This window comes from Polistes dominula, unplaced genomic scaffold, assembly GCF_049000335.1.
Source record: "Polistes dominula isolate Pdom_NZ unplaced genomic scaffold, Pdom_raw_medaka contig_22, whole genome shotgun sequence".
Lineage (NCBI taxonomy): Eukaryota > Metazoa > Arthropoda > Insecta > Hymenoptera > Vespidae > Polistes > Polistes dominula.
Genome location: NW_028300966.1, coordinates 3,800,219 through 3,819,315, shown reverse-complemented (window position 1 = coordinate 3,819,315; position 19,097 = coordinate 3,800,219). Strand labels below are relative to the sequence as shown.

At 27.3% G+C, this 19,097-nt stretch overlaps 1 protein-coding gene across 2 annotated transcripts in view; it reads left to right on the top strand.

Moving 5' to 3' along the window:
• The first annotated feature begins 297 nt into the window (after positions 1–297).
• Positions 298–19,097, top strand: part of sff (BRSK family serine/threonine-protein kinase sugar-free frosting) — a 50,530-nt gene continuing 31,730 nt past the window's right edge. For both annotated transcript variants that reach the window (XM_089173070.1, XM_089173069.1), the window contains exons 1-2: positions 298–2,523; positions 18,830–19,010. In XM_089173070.1, the coding sequence (XP_089029196.1) occupies positions 2,424–2,523; positions 18,830–19,010 (281 nt within the window). In that variant the 5' untranslated portion in view covers positions 298–2,423. The remainder of the gene's footprint in view (positions 2,524–18,829; positions 19,011–19,097) is intronic.

Genomic DNA, 19,097 nt, shown 5'->3' with positions numbered 1-19,097 from the left:
CCGGGTCGAGGAGTCGTCTGAACTCCCTCTTCCGAAGGCTGCTGCGCTCGCGTGGCGCGCACCAGAGGGTGAAATACTTGTGTAAGATAGAAAGACAGGGAGTGATGGTATAAGGGTGGCCGAGAAAGAAGGAAAAACAGATAGAGGGAGAACAGTAAAGAAAGAAAAAGATAGAAAGAAAAAGAGAGAGAGTAAATTTCGTGGGGGGAGGGGGCGTGGGGGTGCGCGCGCATGCAGCCCTTCTATAGCAAACACGTAATCGAACTGGGAGCGCCGTGCTTCGTCGTCGGCTCTATCATCCGCGTACACGACAGGGCTGGATCCCTGACGAGAAACGAGTGAACAAAAAAAAGAAGACAAAAAAAGAAAGAAGATATTAACAGTAAGAAGAAGCATAATAAGAATAATAATAAGAAGAAATAGTAGTAAGACAAATTATATTACTAATAATAATAATAAGAAGAAGAAGAAAAAGAAGAGGCGGTAGAATTACTACACGTGAAGAGGACTAACAATAAGTAAAGATAAACAGATTAAGAAGAAGAAGAAGAAGAAGAAGAAGAAGAAGAAGAATTGGATATTATATTGTGAAATGCAAAAAAAAAGATTATATATATATGCATATATATATACATATGTGTAATCAGAAGTTTTAGAAAATATCACTTAGATTCTTTTGGATTTTACTGAAGATTGGATTAACATGTCAGGGAGAAATAGACTAAGGCCTATGTTCTACTACAAAGAGGAAAAGGACCGTCCTTCTATTGCTACTGTTACTATTACTACTACTACTATTATTACTGGTTACTACTAGAGAATTTAGTGATATATCGTGATCGGTGGTGGCAGTGGCTAGTGCCGTCGTCGTCGTCGTCGTCGTCGTCGTCATCGTAGAGTGGTGCCGTCTCGTGCTGCAGGTGTTCTCGTGTTTGCTTGCTGCTGGTTTGTGCTTGTGCTGCTTGCTGCTTACTGCTACTGCTGCTACTACTGGTGGTGGTGTATGAGTGCGCACAGGGTGCTGGTGGGTGGAAAAAGAGGGTGAAGAGAAGGTGGAGGAGGAACGGTCGAAGTAAACGAAGGTTATATCATATTCGCGAGTGTGTACTGTGTGCGCGTTTTCCTCATCTTTATTTGTTCCTTTCATTTTGAATAATTTTCTTCTTTGTCCTATCTCTCTCTATCTCACTCTATCTCTTATTCTGTCTATTTTATTTTCTTCTTTTATCCGTCCAGTTTGTGAAACAAGAAAAATGATAAGTAGAATGAAAGATTTATTATTACAAATGAACGTTCCCGTTGTCTAAAGTCTACACGCGATATTACTCGACATTTTTTTTGTTCGAGTAATCGCTATAATACTAATTCAAAGATTCGATCGTTTGAAATCTTTCGATATTATACCCAGTACGATTTGTGCTACTAGAAATTCATCGGTTATTATAATACTCCCTGGTGTTGTTAGCAATGGCGTCGAACGTTACTACTACGTCCAGGGAAGATTATTTCATCGGGGACGTCGTTGGGTTAATTAATGTACGTCGTGTAAAAGAATCGTTGTTTTCGTCATCGTCATCGTCGTCATTGTCGTCGTCGTTGTCGTCATCGTCATCGTCGTCGTCGTCGTCGTCATCGTCGTTGTTGTTGTTGTTGTCATCGTCATCGTCAACGTCGTTCACGTGAGAAGAAGACGAGATGTTGTTACCTGATAGGTGCAGTTACGAGGAGTCGCGACGACGTAAACGACGACGAGGAAGAGAAGAAGTAGACCATCGTCGTGACTCGATCTGATCAACAGTGTACTTTTTCTTTTTATTTATTTGTTTTTATTATTATTATTATTATTATCATCATCATTATTATGATTATCGTTGGTTGTTATTCTCAAACACATAAAATTTCTCTTCGTATCCTTTATCCTCCTTTTTCATCTTCATCTTCTTATTTTTACTCTTCTTTAATTTTCAATCATTCAAATTTTTAATTGTCATGTTAAATCACGATGTGTGATAAGAATTTCTAAAAAAAAAAAGTATCGATCGTAAATCCAAGGAAAAGTGATATATACCGATGTGTTCTCAAGTTAAAAGAAAACGCGTCTACCTAGTTTGTTTGTTGTGAGTGCAATAAAAAAAAAAGATGATTTATCGAAATAGAGAAGATTTTTTGATGTTTGGATAAGTCGCGGTAAAGACGCGATGGTTCGATTTGTGCAATCGAGGAAAGTTAAGAGAAAGAAGTGATATTGTATAGTGTGAAAGACAAAAGGTTAGAAATAAAAAAAAAAAGCAAAGAGATATAGGCTTCAAAAGCCAGTGCAATACAAGGATAAAAGAAATCAAGGTTCTAAAAGGGTAGAACCCGCGAACGAGCGGGATAAACTATTCAACCTGGCGGACCAAGAAGAAAGTGGCTCGGCTGCGATGCAGGGCAAGGAAAGCCCCGTCGGGTCCAACACCCAGGAGACTCATCAGTATGTCGGCCCTTATCGCCTTGAAAAGACCTTGGGTAAAGGGCAGACCGGTAAGTTTCGTTATTTTTTTCTTTTCCTTTTCCTTTTTCTTTCCTTTCCTTTTTATTATCTAAGAACGATCTTCAATCTAGGGGATTAAGTAGGGGAAAATAGTAATATTTCCCTAGCCCTAACTTCGACCAATTTTCTTCTTATTTATTTCTTTGAAATCGGAACAGGGTATACTCGACCCTACTGAAAAGTGTAACGACTATATATACATATATACATACACACACATATATATATATATATATATATATATATATATATATATATATATATATATTCACATGGTATGTAATGAATAGATCTGATACTATATCTATTTATGTGTTATACTTATCTATATATCTAAATATACTTACTGATGTTATAACCTATTCAATAACATTAGCTAGACTATTCCTATGTTGATGAATTCATGTTTGAGGGATTGTATCAACCCTTTGGGCTATACGATGTACTACTTGTTTAACTTGAAGCACATACACTCACGCGTCATTTTTAATTAACGAGGAAATTCATAATTGTACTTGTTATCTTCCATCGTCTTCTTTGTGTACTCCTCTCTTCCTCCGATGCATTAACTTCAATAGACGAATTGTGTCGTTTCGTTATGGTAGAATTTAGTTGAATTTTCTGAATTGACGGTACTGAAGTTTTATGAATAATAAAGTTACTTTGGTTTTTATATTGTACAACTGTACGATATTCGATCTTTTCACAAATATATACACACATACATGTGTATACGTATATTGAAGAATTCAAGAAAGTGGACTTCACTCTCAAAGTCTTTGTTGTTCATAAGTACGATTTGATTTATAGAATGATTAGAAAGTGGGAAAAGAAAAATGATAAGTATGTATTCGATTAAATAAAATAAAAACACTTTGAAAGACGATGGATTGAAATAATCCGATCTTGATTTTCTTCAATCCTAAAATACCTCTCAACCGGCTATTCGTGGCTCAAGAGTATTATAAAGGCATACGTTGAAAAATAAGCGTTAATACAATACGCTTATACTTAAGTGTATATACTAACACATACATATAGCAAAGACTTTTTTAACGACACGTTCTGTTTAATCCTGTGTGAAGGATTTGCCGTTTTTGATTTAGTTCTTCTTTCTTTTTTTTTCGTTTTCTTTCTCATTTTCTTCTTTCTTTTTTTTTTTTTTACAAAGGATATCGATAAAACTATGATATATTTGTTCCGTGGAAATATCGCAGCAACCATCCTACGCTTCGTGAGCTTGTCAACTTCTATGTTGGACAACCCAAGTGGAAAGATGACTATTTCCTATCTTTTTTTTCTCTTCTTTTTCTTTTATCTTTCTTTTTTTTCGTTTTTAATCGTATAAATAAAAAACGCTTGCAAGTTGTTCGATTGATTGGAAAGAAAATTAATTGTATGCAAATGAAAAAGAAAAAAAAAGAAAAATGATGAATTTCAAGTGACATTTTATTGTTTGTTAGATCGATAAATAATTTTATAGGAATTTGTTAATTAGGATGAACGGTGATGAACCTACGGATGAACTGTAGGAGGATACGTTCACGTTTGTTTAGGATAATTTTCTTATTGTAGAAAGATTATATATATATATAATATATTCACTTGTATAATATGTACATATACGCACAAAAGCAGTTAGATGAGTGTATAGCTAACTCGCATAATGTATTAATCGTGGCATTCTCTTTTTTTTTCTTCTATTTTTTTTTCTTTTCCTTTTTCTTTTTTTTTGTTCTGCGAAACAATAGCTAGACCGTATCAAAGAGAAACAGGAAACGGGAATAGTCGACGACGCCTCTTGGTAGTTACCAACGCAACGTCACGAGACAGAAAGATACTAAACAGAAAAAAAGATCGGTTTTCTTTATATCGTTCAGTTAAATAAAAGAAAGGATTTTCTCTCAGTGAATAATTATTTTAATAAGAATCATTCAATTAAATTTATAATTTCAGAAATTAATCTACAAATTCGTTATTATCAATTCTCTTCAAACATTTATAATCAAGTATTATTTTATTTAATTTTAAATTAATTTTTGAAGTGAATACTTCTTTACAATGGTTATTTTATTTTATCTTATTTTATTTAATTTTTTATTTATCATAACATTTGTTTCAATTTTATTTTGAAATTTTTATATTAACAGAACATTTTCAAATATTTAATTTAATTTGATTTTATTTCTTTTTCTTGTTTTTTTTTTTTATTTATCATAACATTTGTTTCAATTTTATTTTGAAATTTTTATATTAACAGAACATTTTCAAATGTCTATTTTATTTGATTTATTTATTCATTACTGTGGTATATTTTATTTATAATCATTTATATTATTTTTAAATATATTTTTATAATATAAATATCAATTTTTAAGTTTCTTTTTTTTATTTACACTCCATAAATAAAATAAACACACAAACATTTTTTTCTTCATTATTATAACTAAAATAATATTTTTATCCATCAAAAAAAAAGTTGAAATAATATTTATTAATCGTAATAAATAAGAATAAAATAAAAGATCAAAATCCAACAAAACGATAAATCTTGTTGACCCGTGTGATGATATAGGTCTATACCTCTTTTTCTTTATAACAGGGGATAAAATAATAAATTTGTGTTGTCGTTCGAAACATCGTGAAAATAAAAGTTAATCGAGAAGTCATACCTCTTTCGAAGATATTCCGTTTTTACGATTTGTCAATCTCTTGATCTCTTTTTCTTATCTTCTTCTTCTTCTTACAGTTTGAACGTACTTTTACGTCGCTTACGTATCTAGTACATTATGGGGTTCAATAAAACATCATTCTTTTATGTCGTTTTGTATTCTTTTTTTTTATGTATCTGTATACATTCACTGTTTAATCACAAAAGTATTAGTATTCCCATTGTCAATCTTAAAATAATTAATTTATCATTTTGCAATTAAATATTTCAAAATTCATTTAAACGCTAACATATTTTAAGATTATATTTAACTTTTAAATTGATATTTAATTTTATTATTAAAAAAAGAACATTTTTTTTTTTTGTTAAAAAGAAAAGTAGAAAATTGAACAAGTATTTCTAGAAACAAGGTCATATCATAAACCAACCTTTAAAGTTATGCTTATATATTTTGTAATCCCTTGTACGTATACTTAAATTTACTTTATCACAATTGTAGTATTTTAAATGTTTCCTACATAAATACTCAACAAGTGTGAAAAAGAAAAAAAAGAATATTAGCCATAAAGATAGTTTTCAAACAATAAATATATTCTCATACATTTTTAAGGCCAAGGTAGAGGGAAAAATCAAAGTTTTATAAACAGAGCCAAGGTATCGCGAAAAGTTTGAGGCAACCCAAACCAACGTGATACATACACGTATATACATATACTTAATTAAATTCAACTTGAAGTACATATACCTAACATATATTATATCAGATTAGTGTATTATAATGAATGGTAAAAGAAATAACAGTACATCATCGTTAAATCATAAAGTCTCTTGTGAATACAATTGTAATTCATATATAGAAAAGTTAATTAAAATATTACCCCCCCAAAAAAAGAAAAAAAGGAAAATGTAAGAACAGATAAAACATTTGATCAGTTTATTATCAAATTATCGATAGGTTTAACATTGTCGTTAAAACAGATTATCACATAGGTATTGAGTTTAATATTGGATCACCATAATCCTTTAGAAATTTCAAATTGGATTATCATTAAACTTATAAATATGAACAAACGTGAGATTAAAATGATTGAAATTCTAGATAGAAGTTAAATGTATAAGATAATATAAATTAGATATAAATATTCATTAGATTATATAACATTGGAATATGTTACAAGAAATGGTGTTAATGATAGCCAAATAGGAGATAGTAAAGGTAACATGTGGTTGAAATGTGGTGATAAATACTAGTTAAATTTAAATAATGGAGCGTGTAAACTCCGTCACAGACAATTAGTAACTTTGGAAGGTCTAATAAGTAGGTGCATTCAAATACAATCAAAGATATTATTACAACATTGAATTAAACCAAAAAGGGAACGTGAAATCAATATAATGATTAAGAATTATATTTGATAATAATGAAAGAAAGTAGGAAAGAATAATAACATGGATCATAACAACGAAGTAAAGCAAATGAAATGAAAATAAATTAACCATCTTCGTTTGATTTTACTTTAACGAATATATATTTATATTTTGTATGTAAATACTTATGAGATGATTCTTGATGATGTACTTATATTTTGTGCTTACAGTAACAGTAATGTTTCCTAACAAATTAGAAATTAAATTAAAAAAAGAATAGAGTAATTATTTTTGACACAAATCAACTTGTTTAAATGTTTAGACTATGGTGTTTCAAATGAATTACTAGTATTTGATAAAATAAGATTTATTTGAGGTATATGGCAATAAGATAACCATGTTGGGGTTTGATTTTACTTTAACTAATGTATACTTATACTTTATATGTAAATCCTCATGAGATAATTCATTATATATACTTACACTTTATATGTAAATACTCATGAGATGATTCTTTATATATATATACTTAAACTTTTTACTTAAAGTAATAGTATAATGTTTCCTAACTAATTAGAAATTAAATATATAAAATAAGAGTAATTATTGCTGACCCAAATCAACTCATTTAAATGTTTAGACTATGGTGTTCGCAATGAACTACTATACTAGTATTTGATAAAATAAGATTTATTTGAGGTATGTGACAATAAGATATGTTGATAGGACGAATGAAATTCTATTCAACGTTCTAAATTCCTTACTCAAGGAATGAGTAATGAAATAGCTGGTAGTCGTGCCATGAACATGGTTTGAATTATAAGCTTGTCTTGCATATATATGTATGTTTGGGTACATGTATGTGTATGGGTGCGTGTACAATGGTCGAACTGTAAGTAATCGATGAAGACATTAACGAAAGAAGGATACACGATAGTTACAATAGCATTCTCCTGAGAGAGGTACTAAACGGTGCAGCAAAGAGACTACGCGGATTGGACGAATGGGCGTGACGCGAAAAATCAATAGGATCGAAGGTGGTAGACTAAAGAGATGAATCGGTGCAACGTTGTTTTTCTCTCTCTCTCTCTCTCTCTCTCTCTCTCTCTCTCTCTCTCTCTCTCTCTCTTGGTAAGGTGTGATTAACCGTTCTCATGAGATAATTCCTATATGTGAACAGGTAAACGATTAACTGCCATTGATATTCAATTTTTCTTAGTACCACTAATACGGAACCTTTTATGACAAGATGAAAGGTTTCTTTATTTTTCCAGAATTTTTTCTAACTTAATTTGTTATTAATATATTCTAACATATAGTTTGGATCTTCTTATTTTATATATAATATTCTTTGTACATATATATATATAATTAATATAAGTTTCCCTTACAATATATATATTATTATTTATATTATTTTATATATTTTTTTATACATATTTATATTATTATATTATTTTATATATTATACTTATTTATATTAATATATTTTTTAGTATAAATAATATTAATTATATTATGTATATATTATATTTATATTATAATTTTATTTAATAAATAAATATATATATATATATATATATATATATATATATATATATATATATATATATATATATATTATTTTTTGTTATTTTAATTTGAATTAATAAATTAAGTTATTTTTTTTATAAAGAAGAATTTAATAAAATTTGAATAGATATATAATTTGGATTTAAAATATTATATACAAGAAGATATTGAAATATGTATTAGTACAATGAATATTCATACAATACATATTTATGTTCATAATTTTATTATACAAATATTTAAATTCTCCGGTTTTTAATTGGGATTTCTATTGTTGATGGAAAAACTAATGAAAGAAAAGTAGATAGAAAAATATATGAAGGTTTTCTTTTTCTTTTTGGAAAGATTTGATTTCAAAGCAGCTAGAAAAGAATACGGGAAAGGGGAAAGGAAAAAAAAAAGAAAAAGGTGAATGGCTTTAAATCTTTTAACGTTGTTTGAAAGATCCATTTGCAATGGCAACGAGCTTTGCTCTTCCTTCGCGAAACCATCACCATCACCTTTACTGCTTTCCGTCGGATAAAATAAGAAGAAAAAAAAGATTGTACGGGTAAATGAGATTCCGCTCGCGATCAAATTTGTACGAAACGAGAATGAACGAGCATATCCAAACAATATAATCAAATGTAGTTGTTTAGTTGAATCATAACATAATACATACGTTTCAATATTTTTCTTCTAATAAAATACACCATATGAAACGAAACAACATAATTTTAAGCTATTTTATTCATTTGTTCGTGTGTTAATTTTATTTACTGTACTAAATTCGTTGTGCAAATTCTTGCAAATACGAACAAATCATATTTTTTTGTCGAATAAACAAAAAAAATATGCAATCCTTTGCTTTGTGCATATTTCATTTTATTATGTTTTTCGTTAAATGATTATTTAATATGTTTTTAGATATATAATTATAATTATCCCTAGTAGCAAAAAATATTAAATACATGTGTATTTAATATTAAAAAAATATTGAAACTCTTTTTAATTATAAAAAGAGTTCTTAATTAATATATTATATTATATATTAATTATAATATATAAATTAATTATATATTAATTGTTAATATATTAATTTACTAATAATTAATATATTTATTATTATAATGTACGCGTATGTACATTTTAGTATAATATATAATATGAACACACACATATTTCTTAAAATATATTAATATTATTAATTAATATAATATATATATAAATTATATATAATATTAAATTATTAAATATAAATAAAATAATAATTATAAAAAGAGTATTTAATATTAAAAAGACATTATGTGTGTAAATCTGTTTTTAATATTAAATACACATGTAGTCTTTTTAAATATATAACTATAATTATAATAGAAATTTCTCTTTCTGTATAAAAATTCGACAAAAATTGAAGAAACTTATTTACTCGAAAAAACAATAAGCAACAAATAAAAAATTAATAATACTTAGATTTAATCTATGATCATATTTATGCAATGAAATGTTAAAAAGAAAATAAATTATACTGTATATACATTTCTTTTTATTATATTTATCATTAAATCATTATTTAATATATTTTTAGATATATAATACAAATTTCTTACTTTATACAAATTCGAAGAAAATCAAAGAGACCGATTTCCTCGAAAAAAAAAAAATAAACAACAAATAAAAAATTGAAAATTAATAGTACTTACAATAAGATTTAATCTATGATCATATCTATGCAATGGAATGTTAAAAAGAAAAGTAAATTATTACACAACATATTTATCTTATCGCATGATAATATTAATGCAAATATAGTAGACCGGTTAGAATGTTTTAAATTCTTTTTATTTTTTTTTTCCTTATCCCTCGTGAATAAAGTTGAACTCTCTTTCTCTTGCGTTTTATTTACAAGTTCAGAGTGAAAACTATGGATGTTGTTTTCACGAGCGTGTTTCAATATCGAGCATACACGTACAGAAAGAGAAAGAGAATGAGAAAGACAGAAATACGCATAATCACACACACATACCAATACATATATATGTATATATACCTATTTACATACACACAGATACACACAACGTCGATTGCATTTCACATACTGCAAACACTTTGAATAATAAAGCGGCTAGCGTGTATATACTTCGGTGCACCCTTCTGCTATTACGTTTTGTTGAAGGGCACAGGGAAACAACGAGAACAGGTTCATTCGTACTTACATTTAAAGCACGTTGTATCCTGCAAGCCTCGAAAAGGTATTTTCATTTTTCCTACTATAATTCATTCGAAAATATTTCATAAAAGAGAAACAAAAAAAAAACGTTATAAATATACATTCTTGTTGAAGGATATTTTATTTTTATTTAAATCGTTTGAATGATCACACAAATGATTTTTGTCAAATATCTTTTTCTGAAATATTTCAATTGTTTATAAATGATCGCATATTTGATTTTTATCGATTCATATTAGGATACGATAATATAATATATGTGTAAATATATTTTTTTTCCCATGTATCCCGAAAGGGAAGCATTATTTTGAATAAAAAAAAAATATATTTTTTTTCATATATATATATCTCGATGAATTCATTTTGAAATCTGATAATAAAACACGAAGAGACAGATTTTTGGAATGTAAAAAAAAAAAAACAAATCTTTTATTCTCTTCCGTTCTTTTCAAGATTACATTATTCGTACGAATGAAATTTTTCTCTCTCTCTCTCTCTCTCTCTCTCTCTCTCACTCTATTTTTTTCTTTTTATATAAAATCGTAATAATTCTTGTAGGAAATGAAAAGGGTGGAAAAAAAAAGAGAATTTCTCTCGTCTAATCGTCTTTCCATCTTGATGATATACTTCGAAATAAAAGTCAACTCCTATTGGCAAAGATTTAACATGACTATTACCATTATTTGACCTAAATCTCGATTGCCAAAACTTTTTTCGAAAAAAAAAACTTTTCTTTCTTACTGTACGATATAATATATATGATTTATTCCGTTACATTTTTTGTTGTTTTTTACTTTCCTTTTCTACAATTTCATAGAACATTTTGAATGAATTTTAGATACATTTATAATTCACTTGTTCTAAACTTTTTTTTCTAACAAACGTAATTTATATAAATTTCCTCTTTTCTATTTTTTAAAGAATGAAATAACGCGAGTACGTTATCGCACGTGAAAAAACATCATTTTATTTCTATCTGTGATATTTGAAATAACTATTGTCGAATAATGCAATTCCATTCAATTATGTCACATGTGCACAAAGCTTAAATAAGGAGAACGATCGCTATAAGCAATTTGTCATAAATTGTGTCCTCTAAAAAAGTAACAAAATACTAATACTTATTTCTGCCACTAGGGCGGCATGGTGATCACTTCGATCCTAGTGACGTCACAGAAAACCGTTGAGCATTGCGTATTTGTAAACATACATGTGGATAAATATTTTTTAACGGTGTTCAACATTTTCTAAGAAATAAAAATAGTATTGTTGAAAATGGTGAAAAAGTGTGCTATTAAAACTTGTTTTAATGGCTCTTCAGCTGAATGGAAATTAAAATCGGAGTTATATCAACGACAAACAGCTTTATAAACAATATAAAATATATAACATTATTTACAATTTTTTTCCCTTCATTAGTTTGCTTGTTCGTCAAATTTTAAATAAATAATTTAATAAGCAATTATTACATAAATCTGTTTATCATTTTAGGTATGTACAAATGATTTTATTTAATATTGTTGAGCACTAATTGATCTAAGCAACTACAGCGCACTCTGGAATAAAACTTTATTTGTTCTATATTTTAGGGACACTTTTATACACAGTGATCGTTCTCTTTATTATCTAAGCTCCGTGCACACGTGTACCATCAAGAACACAGAGAAAAAAGAAAAAAGAAAAAGAACACATCGAAAAGTATCTAATTGGTCGTATCGATAATTAGATAAAACACATAAATTGAAAAATATCGAGAAATAATTTGATACGTTTATGATTAGCTTCCTCCCATCCCCACCCCTAGCATCAATTCATCTTCGTAAATATATTTTAAAAAATGGATAAAATAAAAAAAAGATATAGAAAAAAGGATAGAATTAGATCTAGAGAGAAGAGTGCACTTCATAAATCCATTTGCATATTTTCCGGAATTTTTACGATATAAAAACAGAAATAAAACATAAGAGAGAAAGAGAGAGAGAAAGAGAGAAAGAAAGTTTTGTCCTTTTCATACCTTTCATTTTCTTTTTTTTTTCTTTTATTTTGCGTTTTATTTGAACCCTTTTACTACAAATTATTCTCTCGATTTACATAAATGCTCGATGAAAATAGGATCCGAGGGTGAAACTTGACATGGCTTGAGAGAAATGTTTGAAAATAAAATCAAAATAATGAAAAAAAAGAAAAAAAAGGAAAAATCCTTTTATTGTTCATTTAACTCAGAGAATGATAGTGATTGTTTTTTTTTTTTTTTTTTTTTTTAAGGAAGACTGTACTGACAATTTTTTTTTTTTAATTATACACCATAACGTATATCGTTACGTTTCACTTATTATTTTTATATTTTATTTTTTATATTTGTTTGTTTTTTTAAAATAAATTTATTTCATCGTCGAATTGCTTTTGAAATTTGTAATAAATAAATAAATATCAATATGCATCATGGTTCATCGAAAGATTTTAATTAAAATGTACGATTATTTGAAATAACATTCGATCATATTATTCGAAATATCAACTTGTACTACATTCTTCATATTTTTCTTTCTAATTCACGTAGCCAATTACGTCAAAGAAGAAAAAGGTTCAATCGGATTAAAAAATATCAGGGAAACCTTACGTAGACGTTCGTCTTTCTACGATGACGATGAGTCAAGAACATAATCATTGAACTTGTATACACACACGTGTATTTTACTTACACATGATATACCGGATGTATATGTAACATATGTGTGATTTCTAAATAACTATTACTATATATTATACTTTTCACATTTGATGAAAAGGACGTGTAATTAAAGAACACTTCTGAAAGTGTACTAATTTTCAAATAATAAGGTAAATGTTGAAATGTTTTTTCATTGACCTTAATTTCCTTGGCATTATGTTACTTTCAGCACGAAAGTAAATTAATGCATTTCTAATTAAATTATCGAAATTATTTCGATGAAAATTCTTTCAATTTTATTTGCTCACACCTTTGTCAAATATATGAATGGTGGATTGATTTTGTTATTTTTGGTAATATATTATTATAAAATTATAAATATAATTTATACATAAATATAATTATATATATAATTAAATTTATTTATTTATTTATTTAATATTAATATTATATTATATTAATTTAATATTAATATAAAATTATTTACAAAATTGTTAATATTGTAATAATCTTTAATTCATTGATTTTTAAGCAAATTTTATATACGATAAATTGTTAATAAATTTTGCTAACCACAAAATAAATTTCGACAATTATGAAGTAAAATATTGTTAGAATTTACTTTATATTTATTATAAATAAAATATTCGTATTACTAAAATAAAAAAATTTGATCAAGATGAGTTCAACTTATTTGAAAATGAAAAATAGTTATTCTAAAATATTCCGTAGGTATGTATAGTATGAGTATACATTTAGTTGCCGAGTAGAAAAAGCTGTTCTTTTGTCAAATGGTAAAAGATTAAGTGAGCTATTCATATATAGGGTGGCTCAAAAATCACTAGACCATTGCGAGAAGCGGCCATTCAAGATCTCACCATTTTCCAGAACAAAATAGTCGTCATTTAATAACATAACCTATAAATCTAATTAAAAATAATTTCTAAATTGTTTATTAAAGTAAAAAATGATTCTATTTTAAAATAGTTTAGAGATTTTTGAGTCATTCTGTATATATAAAAGTATGTATTATTAACGTAGAAACATCGGGTAGAAGGAATTACTTAAAAAGGATGTCGAGTTCTAACGCTTTGACATAGATTCAAGTACGAAACTTTCCGAGAGAGACATTCTGACAGATGTACAAGAATAACTACACCTACATAAACGGGGCTTCCTCGATGTTATATTTTCTGGTAAACGTATAACTCGTTATTGCATGTGTGTTATCATATAAACATTTTGTTTACTAATGTTAGCATAATTTGTATCTTTACAAAATTTAAATAACCTATATTAATCAGAAAAATTCTTTCCATTTTTATCAATAGAAAAGAAATAATTGAATAAAGTAAGAACATTTTTATTAAAAAAAGAAATCATAATAATTTAACGTAAAATGTGAGATCAAAAATACAGGAAAACGTGTTAATGTTCAATTTACATGGATTGCATTTTAAAGATTATTTTTTATTTTAACATTTCAAAATTATTTGTAAAATTATACTGAAATATTTGCAATATACAATCATGTATATATATTTAACTGTAAATGTTTCTAAATAAAATTGTTTAAATATAAGAAAACAATTTACACGAATACATTTAAAGATTATTTTTTATTATTTTAACATTTCAAAATTATTCTTAAAATTTTGCTCAATTATTTGCAATATACAATCGGGTACAATTTATCTGTACATATGTTTTTAAAAAAAATTGTTAAAAAAAAAAAAGAAAAAACAGATATTAGAATTTAGAGAACTATGAAATAATGCAATGTGTCACTATCGAGTCGATATCAATAAATTGTGCGTGATGCAAGTCGTTAGTGAAAGTGCACTTCAATGTCCATCCGTGGCAGTAATGCAATTCTATTCGATTTGGCGGGAAGTGAGGCCCCAGTCGACGCCAGTCACGAAATTACACGTCAGATATCGTACTGTAGTAGACTTGTAAGCCTTGTGTGATATCTCCCCTTGAAATATCCATCTTCGATTAGAACACGTTTCATCTGCCACAATTGATGCAGTCTATGGATGTGGGATGTATGTGTTGTCCATCGATAATGCATTTACCACTTCGAAACGTGAATATTCTCTGAGAACAAAGTAAAACCCTTTTTTCAACCCCGTATCAGTACCTTTTTTATTTTTTCATTTTTTTTATTTTTTATTTTAGACCAAAATAAACGGTTTCGGAGGATTTTTTTTCTTGAAAATTTTTTTGAATCGTTGCTATCATACTTTTTCAATAAAAAAAAAAAAAAAAAACATTTAGAATCATTGGAATTTAATAAAATTGCATTTGCAAGGAAATATCGATTGTTTATAATTTATAACAATTGTTATACGAATAATTTTGTGACTCATTGTATATATTTTAGACTTTCTTTTTTAACAACCTAATAATTATATTCGTATAATTTAATAGAAATAATAATTGTCAGTATGTGTTAAGTTAGAATTCAATTCTATGCATTTTCATCAGATATTGCTATTTTAATAGGCAATTTACCTCGTTGCACCATATGCAAGAATAAGATGCATTAGGAATACACGAGAATGTGTTCAAAAGATAGAGAGAGAGAGTGTGTGCGTCAACGCGAACTTTACCTCAGAGTCTTGCTAAGTCAATTATGTACTGAATATAACTATATAGAATCACGGTTACCATCGTAATTGCATAAAAGATACGTGGAGACTACGTTTTAACGCGAATATCGTGATAATACGATTGATACTTTATTGATAATTAAAATTCAACTATAGAGATAACACCTAAAGAGGAAAGAATAAAAAAAAAATTAATAAAGCATAATAAAAATCAAGTAATTTATCTACAATATAAAATTTAATAAGATACCGTATATTTATATTTAATAATAAAATCAGTCATATATGATATATTACTTTTGCAATAATGTTGAATCAAATATTTTATAATATAAGTATTAATATCATGGATATGATTTCCAAATTAATCAAATTAAATTAACAAAGAACATATATATATATACTAGAATGGTCCAGCCACGCGTTGCTATGACTTTGTTATGAAATGTTGATTTCATATAATCCTAAACTATTATATTATAACAATACAAAATAATACTACAACACACAAAATAATATTACAATTAGAATGGAATACATAAAATAATAATATAGGCAAAAATATAAAAAGTAAGGTTAGTTATGTCATATGTAAATCTGAAAATAAAGTATGACGTGATATATCCAAATAATTGAATTCTAATACAGCACCATCTACTGCCACGCGTTACTGTGGTTTTGTTATAAAATGTTAATTTAATATAATTCTGAACTATTTAATGAGACAAATTCACTAATAATTTCTGGGACTTCATATTAGATATAAAACAACATAAAATTTTTTTTTATTATCATTATTATTATTATTATTATTATTATTATTATTATTAGTTGGCATTAGGAACTCGGAAGTTCATTGCCGCAAATACCAAATCCCGCCATTGTTCTTGTCCTTGAGCGCGATCCTTCCATTCGCGGTCTTCATATGCCATTTCCTTAACATCCCAAAATTTTTAATATATTGTATATAAATTTAATATATAAATAACAACACACAAAATAATAGTACAAATAGAATGAAATACATAAAAAAATAATACTCGAAAAAAATATAAAAAGTAAGGTTAGTTATGTCATATGTAAATCTGAAAAAAAATGTATGACGTGAATATATCAAAATAATTGAATTGCAATACAGTGCCATCTATTAAAAAATTACAGTACTTAAAGACTTACATAACCTTTAAATAATAAATCCTTAAATTACCAATACAATATAAAAATAATTGCAATAACAATTATTCTATATTCTAAATTGAAAAAAATTACACAGAATAAAAAAAATTTCATTAAAATCGGTTAATTAGTTTCGAAGTTCATTGAATACTAACAATGTGACATATTGAATTTTTATATATAAAGATATATAAATACCAATACGCAAATAATTAAATTCAAATGAAAATAATTGAACAAAATGTTAACTTTTATACAGGATATATTTGAACCGTGTAAAAAGTGTTAAGGGTTGTATTCACCCTACGTATCTCTGCAGACGAGAAATAATTCCGTAAGTAAGAGTACTCTCATAGGTTAATTATGCGTTTCGTAAAACGGTCTAGACTATACCGTTTTACTTTACTTGACATACACATACACACATTTTTATTTCTGCTCATAAATGGTTTAAAAAAGAAGAGGGGTGTTATTTTTCTCATTAAAAACGATTCAAACCTCGTCTTTTTAATTTTAATTACAAGACGAACGTCTTTCTCTTTCTCTCTCTCGAAATAACCACAACGACATTTATTTTTCTTTTTCTTTTTTCTTAAGATCGTTAAACTTATTTACAAGTTCAAATAATTCATTATCAATCAGACAATTTGAAATGTAATATTTTTGATCACCGATAACAAATGACGTTTATTTTGATTATACGAGCCTCGAATAGAATTGTCAGATTCGTAACATGGAAATAAAAAGGTCGAAGTACTTGCTTGATGCAATTACTATCATCATTTCGAGATATGTATCTCTGATTCTATTTCTATTTCTTTTTCCCTCTCTCTTTCTCTCTCTCTCCCTCTCTCTCTCTCTCTCTCTCTCTCTCTCTTTTAAACAAAGATCGATGCTTATTTTATTTTGTGTAATTTTTTTCAACTTAGAATATTGGGATCTGTAGCACTTGAATACGCTATCTGGTGGCTAAATTCAAAATTAAAATAGATAGGTCGAATTGCTATGCCACGCCCCTGCCAGAGATCCCAATAGGATAGTTTTTACATATTAGTTTTTACATTTTAGTTTTTACATTTTACATTTACATTTTACATAGATTTATATATGATATAACTAACCTTGCTTTTTATATTTTTTTGAATACTATTATTTTATGTATTTCATTCTAATTGTGGTATTATTTTGTGTGTTGTTATTTATATATATTATATATTATATATATAAATAATTTTATGTTGCTTTATGCCTAATTTAAAGTCTCAAAAATTATTAGTGAATATTAATTTGACTGAATTAAATAGTTTAGAATTACATTTAATCAACGTTCAATAGATGGCGCTGTATACCAATTCAATTATTTGGATATATTCACGTCATACGTTTTTTTCAGATTTACATATGACATAACTAACCTTGCTTTTTATATTTTTTTCAGTATTAGTATTTTATGTATTCCATTCTAATTGTGGTATTATTTTGTGTGTTGTTATTATTTATTAAATAATTTAGAATTATATTAAATTAACATTTTTTATAACAAAGCCGCAGGAGCAAGGAGTAGCCGGAGCATCCTAGTAAATATATATACTATACTATTGTATTATATATAAGTGGTAGAAATATGAAACCACTCGAGAAACGATGTTTACTCGAGAACGTTAGTTGTGTACACGTGCGTTCATATTCCAACCATGGAATCGAACCCCCGTCCACAAATATAAGTTAAAGGTTCAAAGGGTAAAATGGGATAGGAGAAATTCGAGTATGGTGTGGATAGATCGAATGATTCCTATTTTCTTATTATTATCTAAGTACTTAAAAGTAACACGAGAAGTTTAGATAATTCGTGTACTTAGAGACAACGTCAAATGTCGATTATTCTTATGCAGGGGTTGGAATGGATGCAACGATTACAAAAAATATAAAATAAAAATTAACGTTTATAATTGCATTGAAATGATATTTCTTGTGTTTTTATTATCTAATTTTTTTTTGTACATAATTTGTTAAGGATTGGTCAAACTGGGCGTTCACTGCGTGTTGGGCAAAAAGGTGGCGATCAAGATCATCAACCGTGAAAAATTGTCGGAGTCCGTGTTGATGAAAGTTGAACGCGAAATCGCCATTATGAAGCTAATTGATCATCCCCACGTTCTCGGCCTTTCCGATGTGTACGAGAATAAGAAATATCTGTAAGTCAATCACTTTCATAAACAAATTTATTTAATAAATTCATTTAATAAATTTATTACATTTAAGAAATCGTTATATTGTAATTC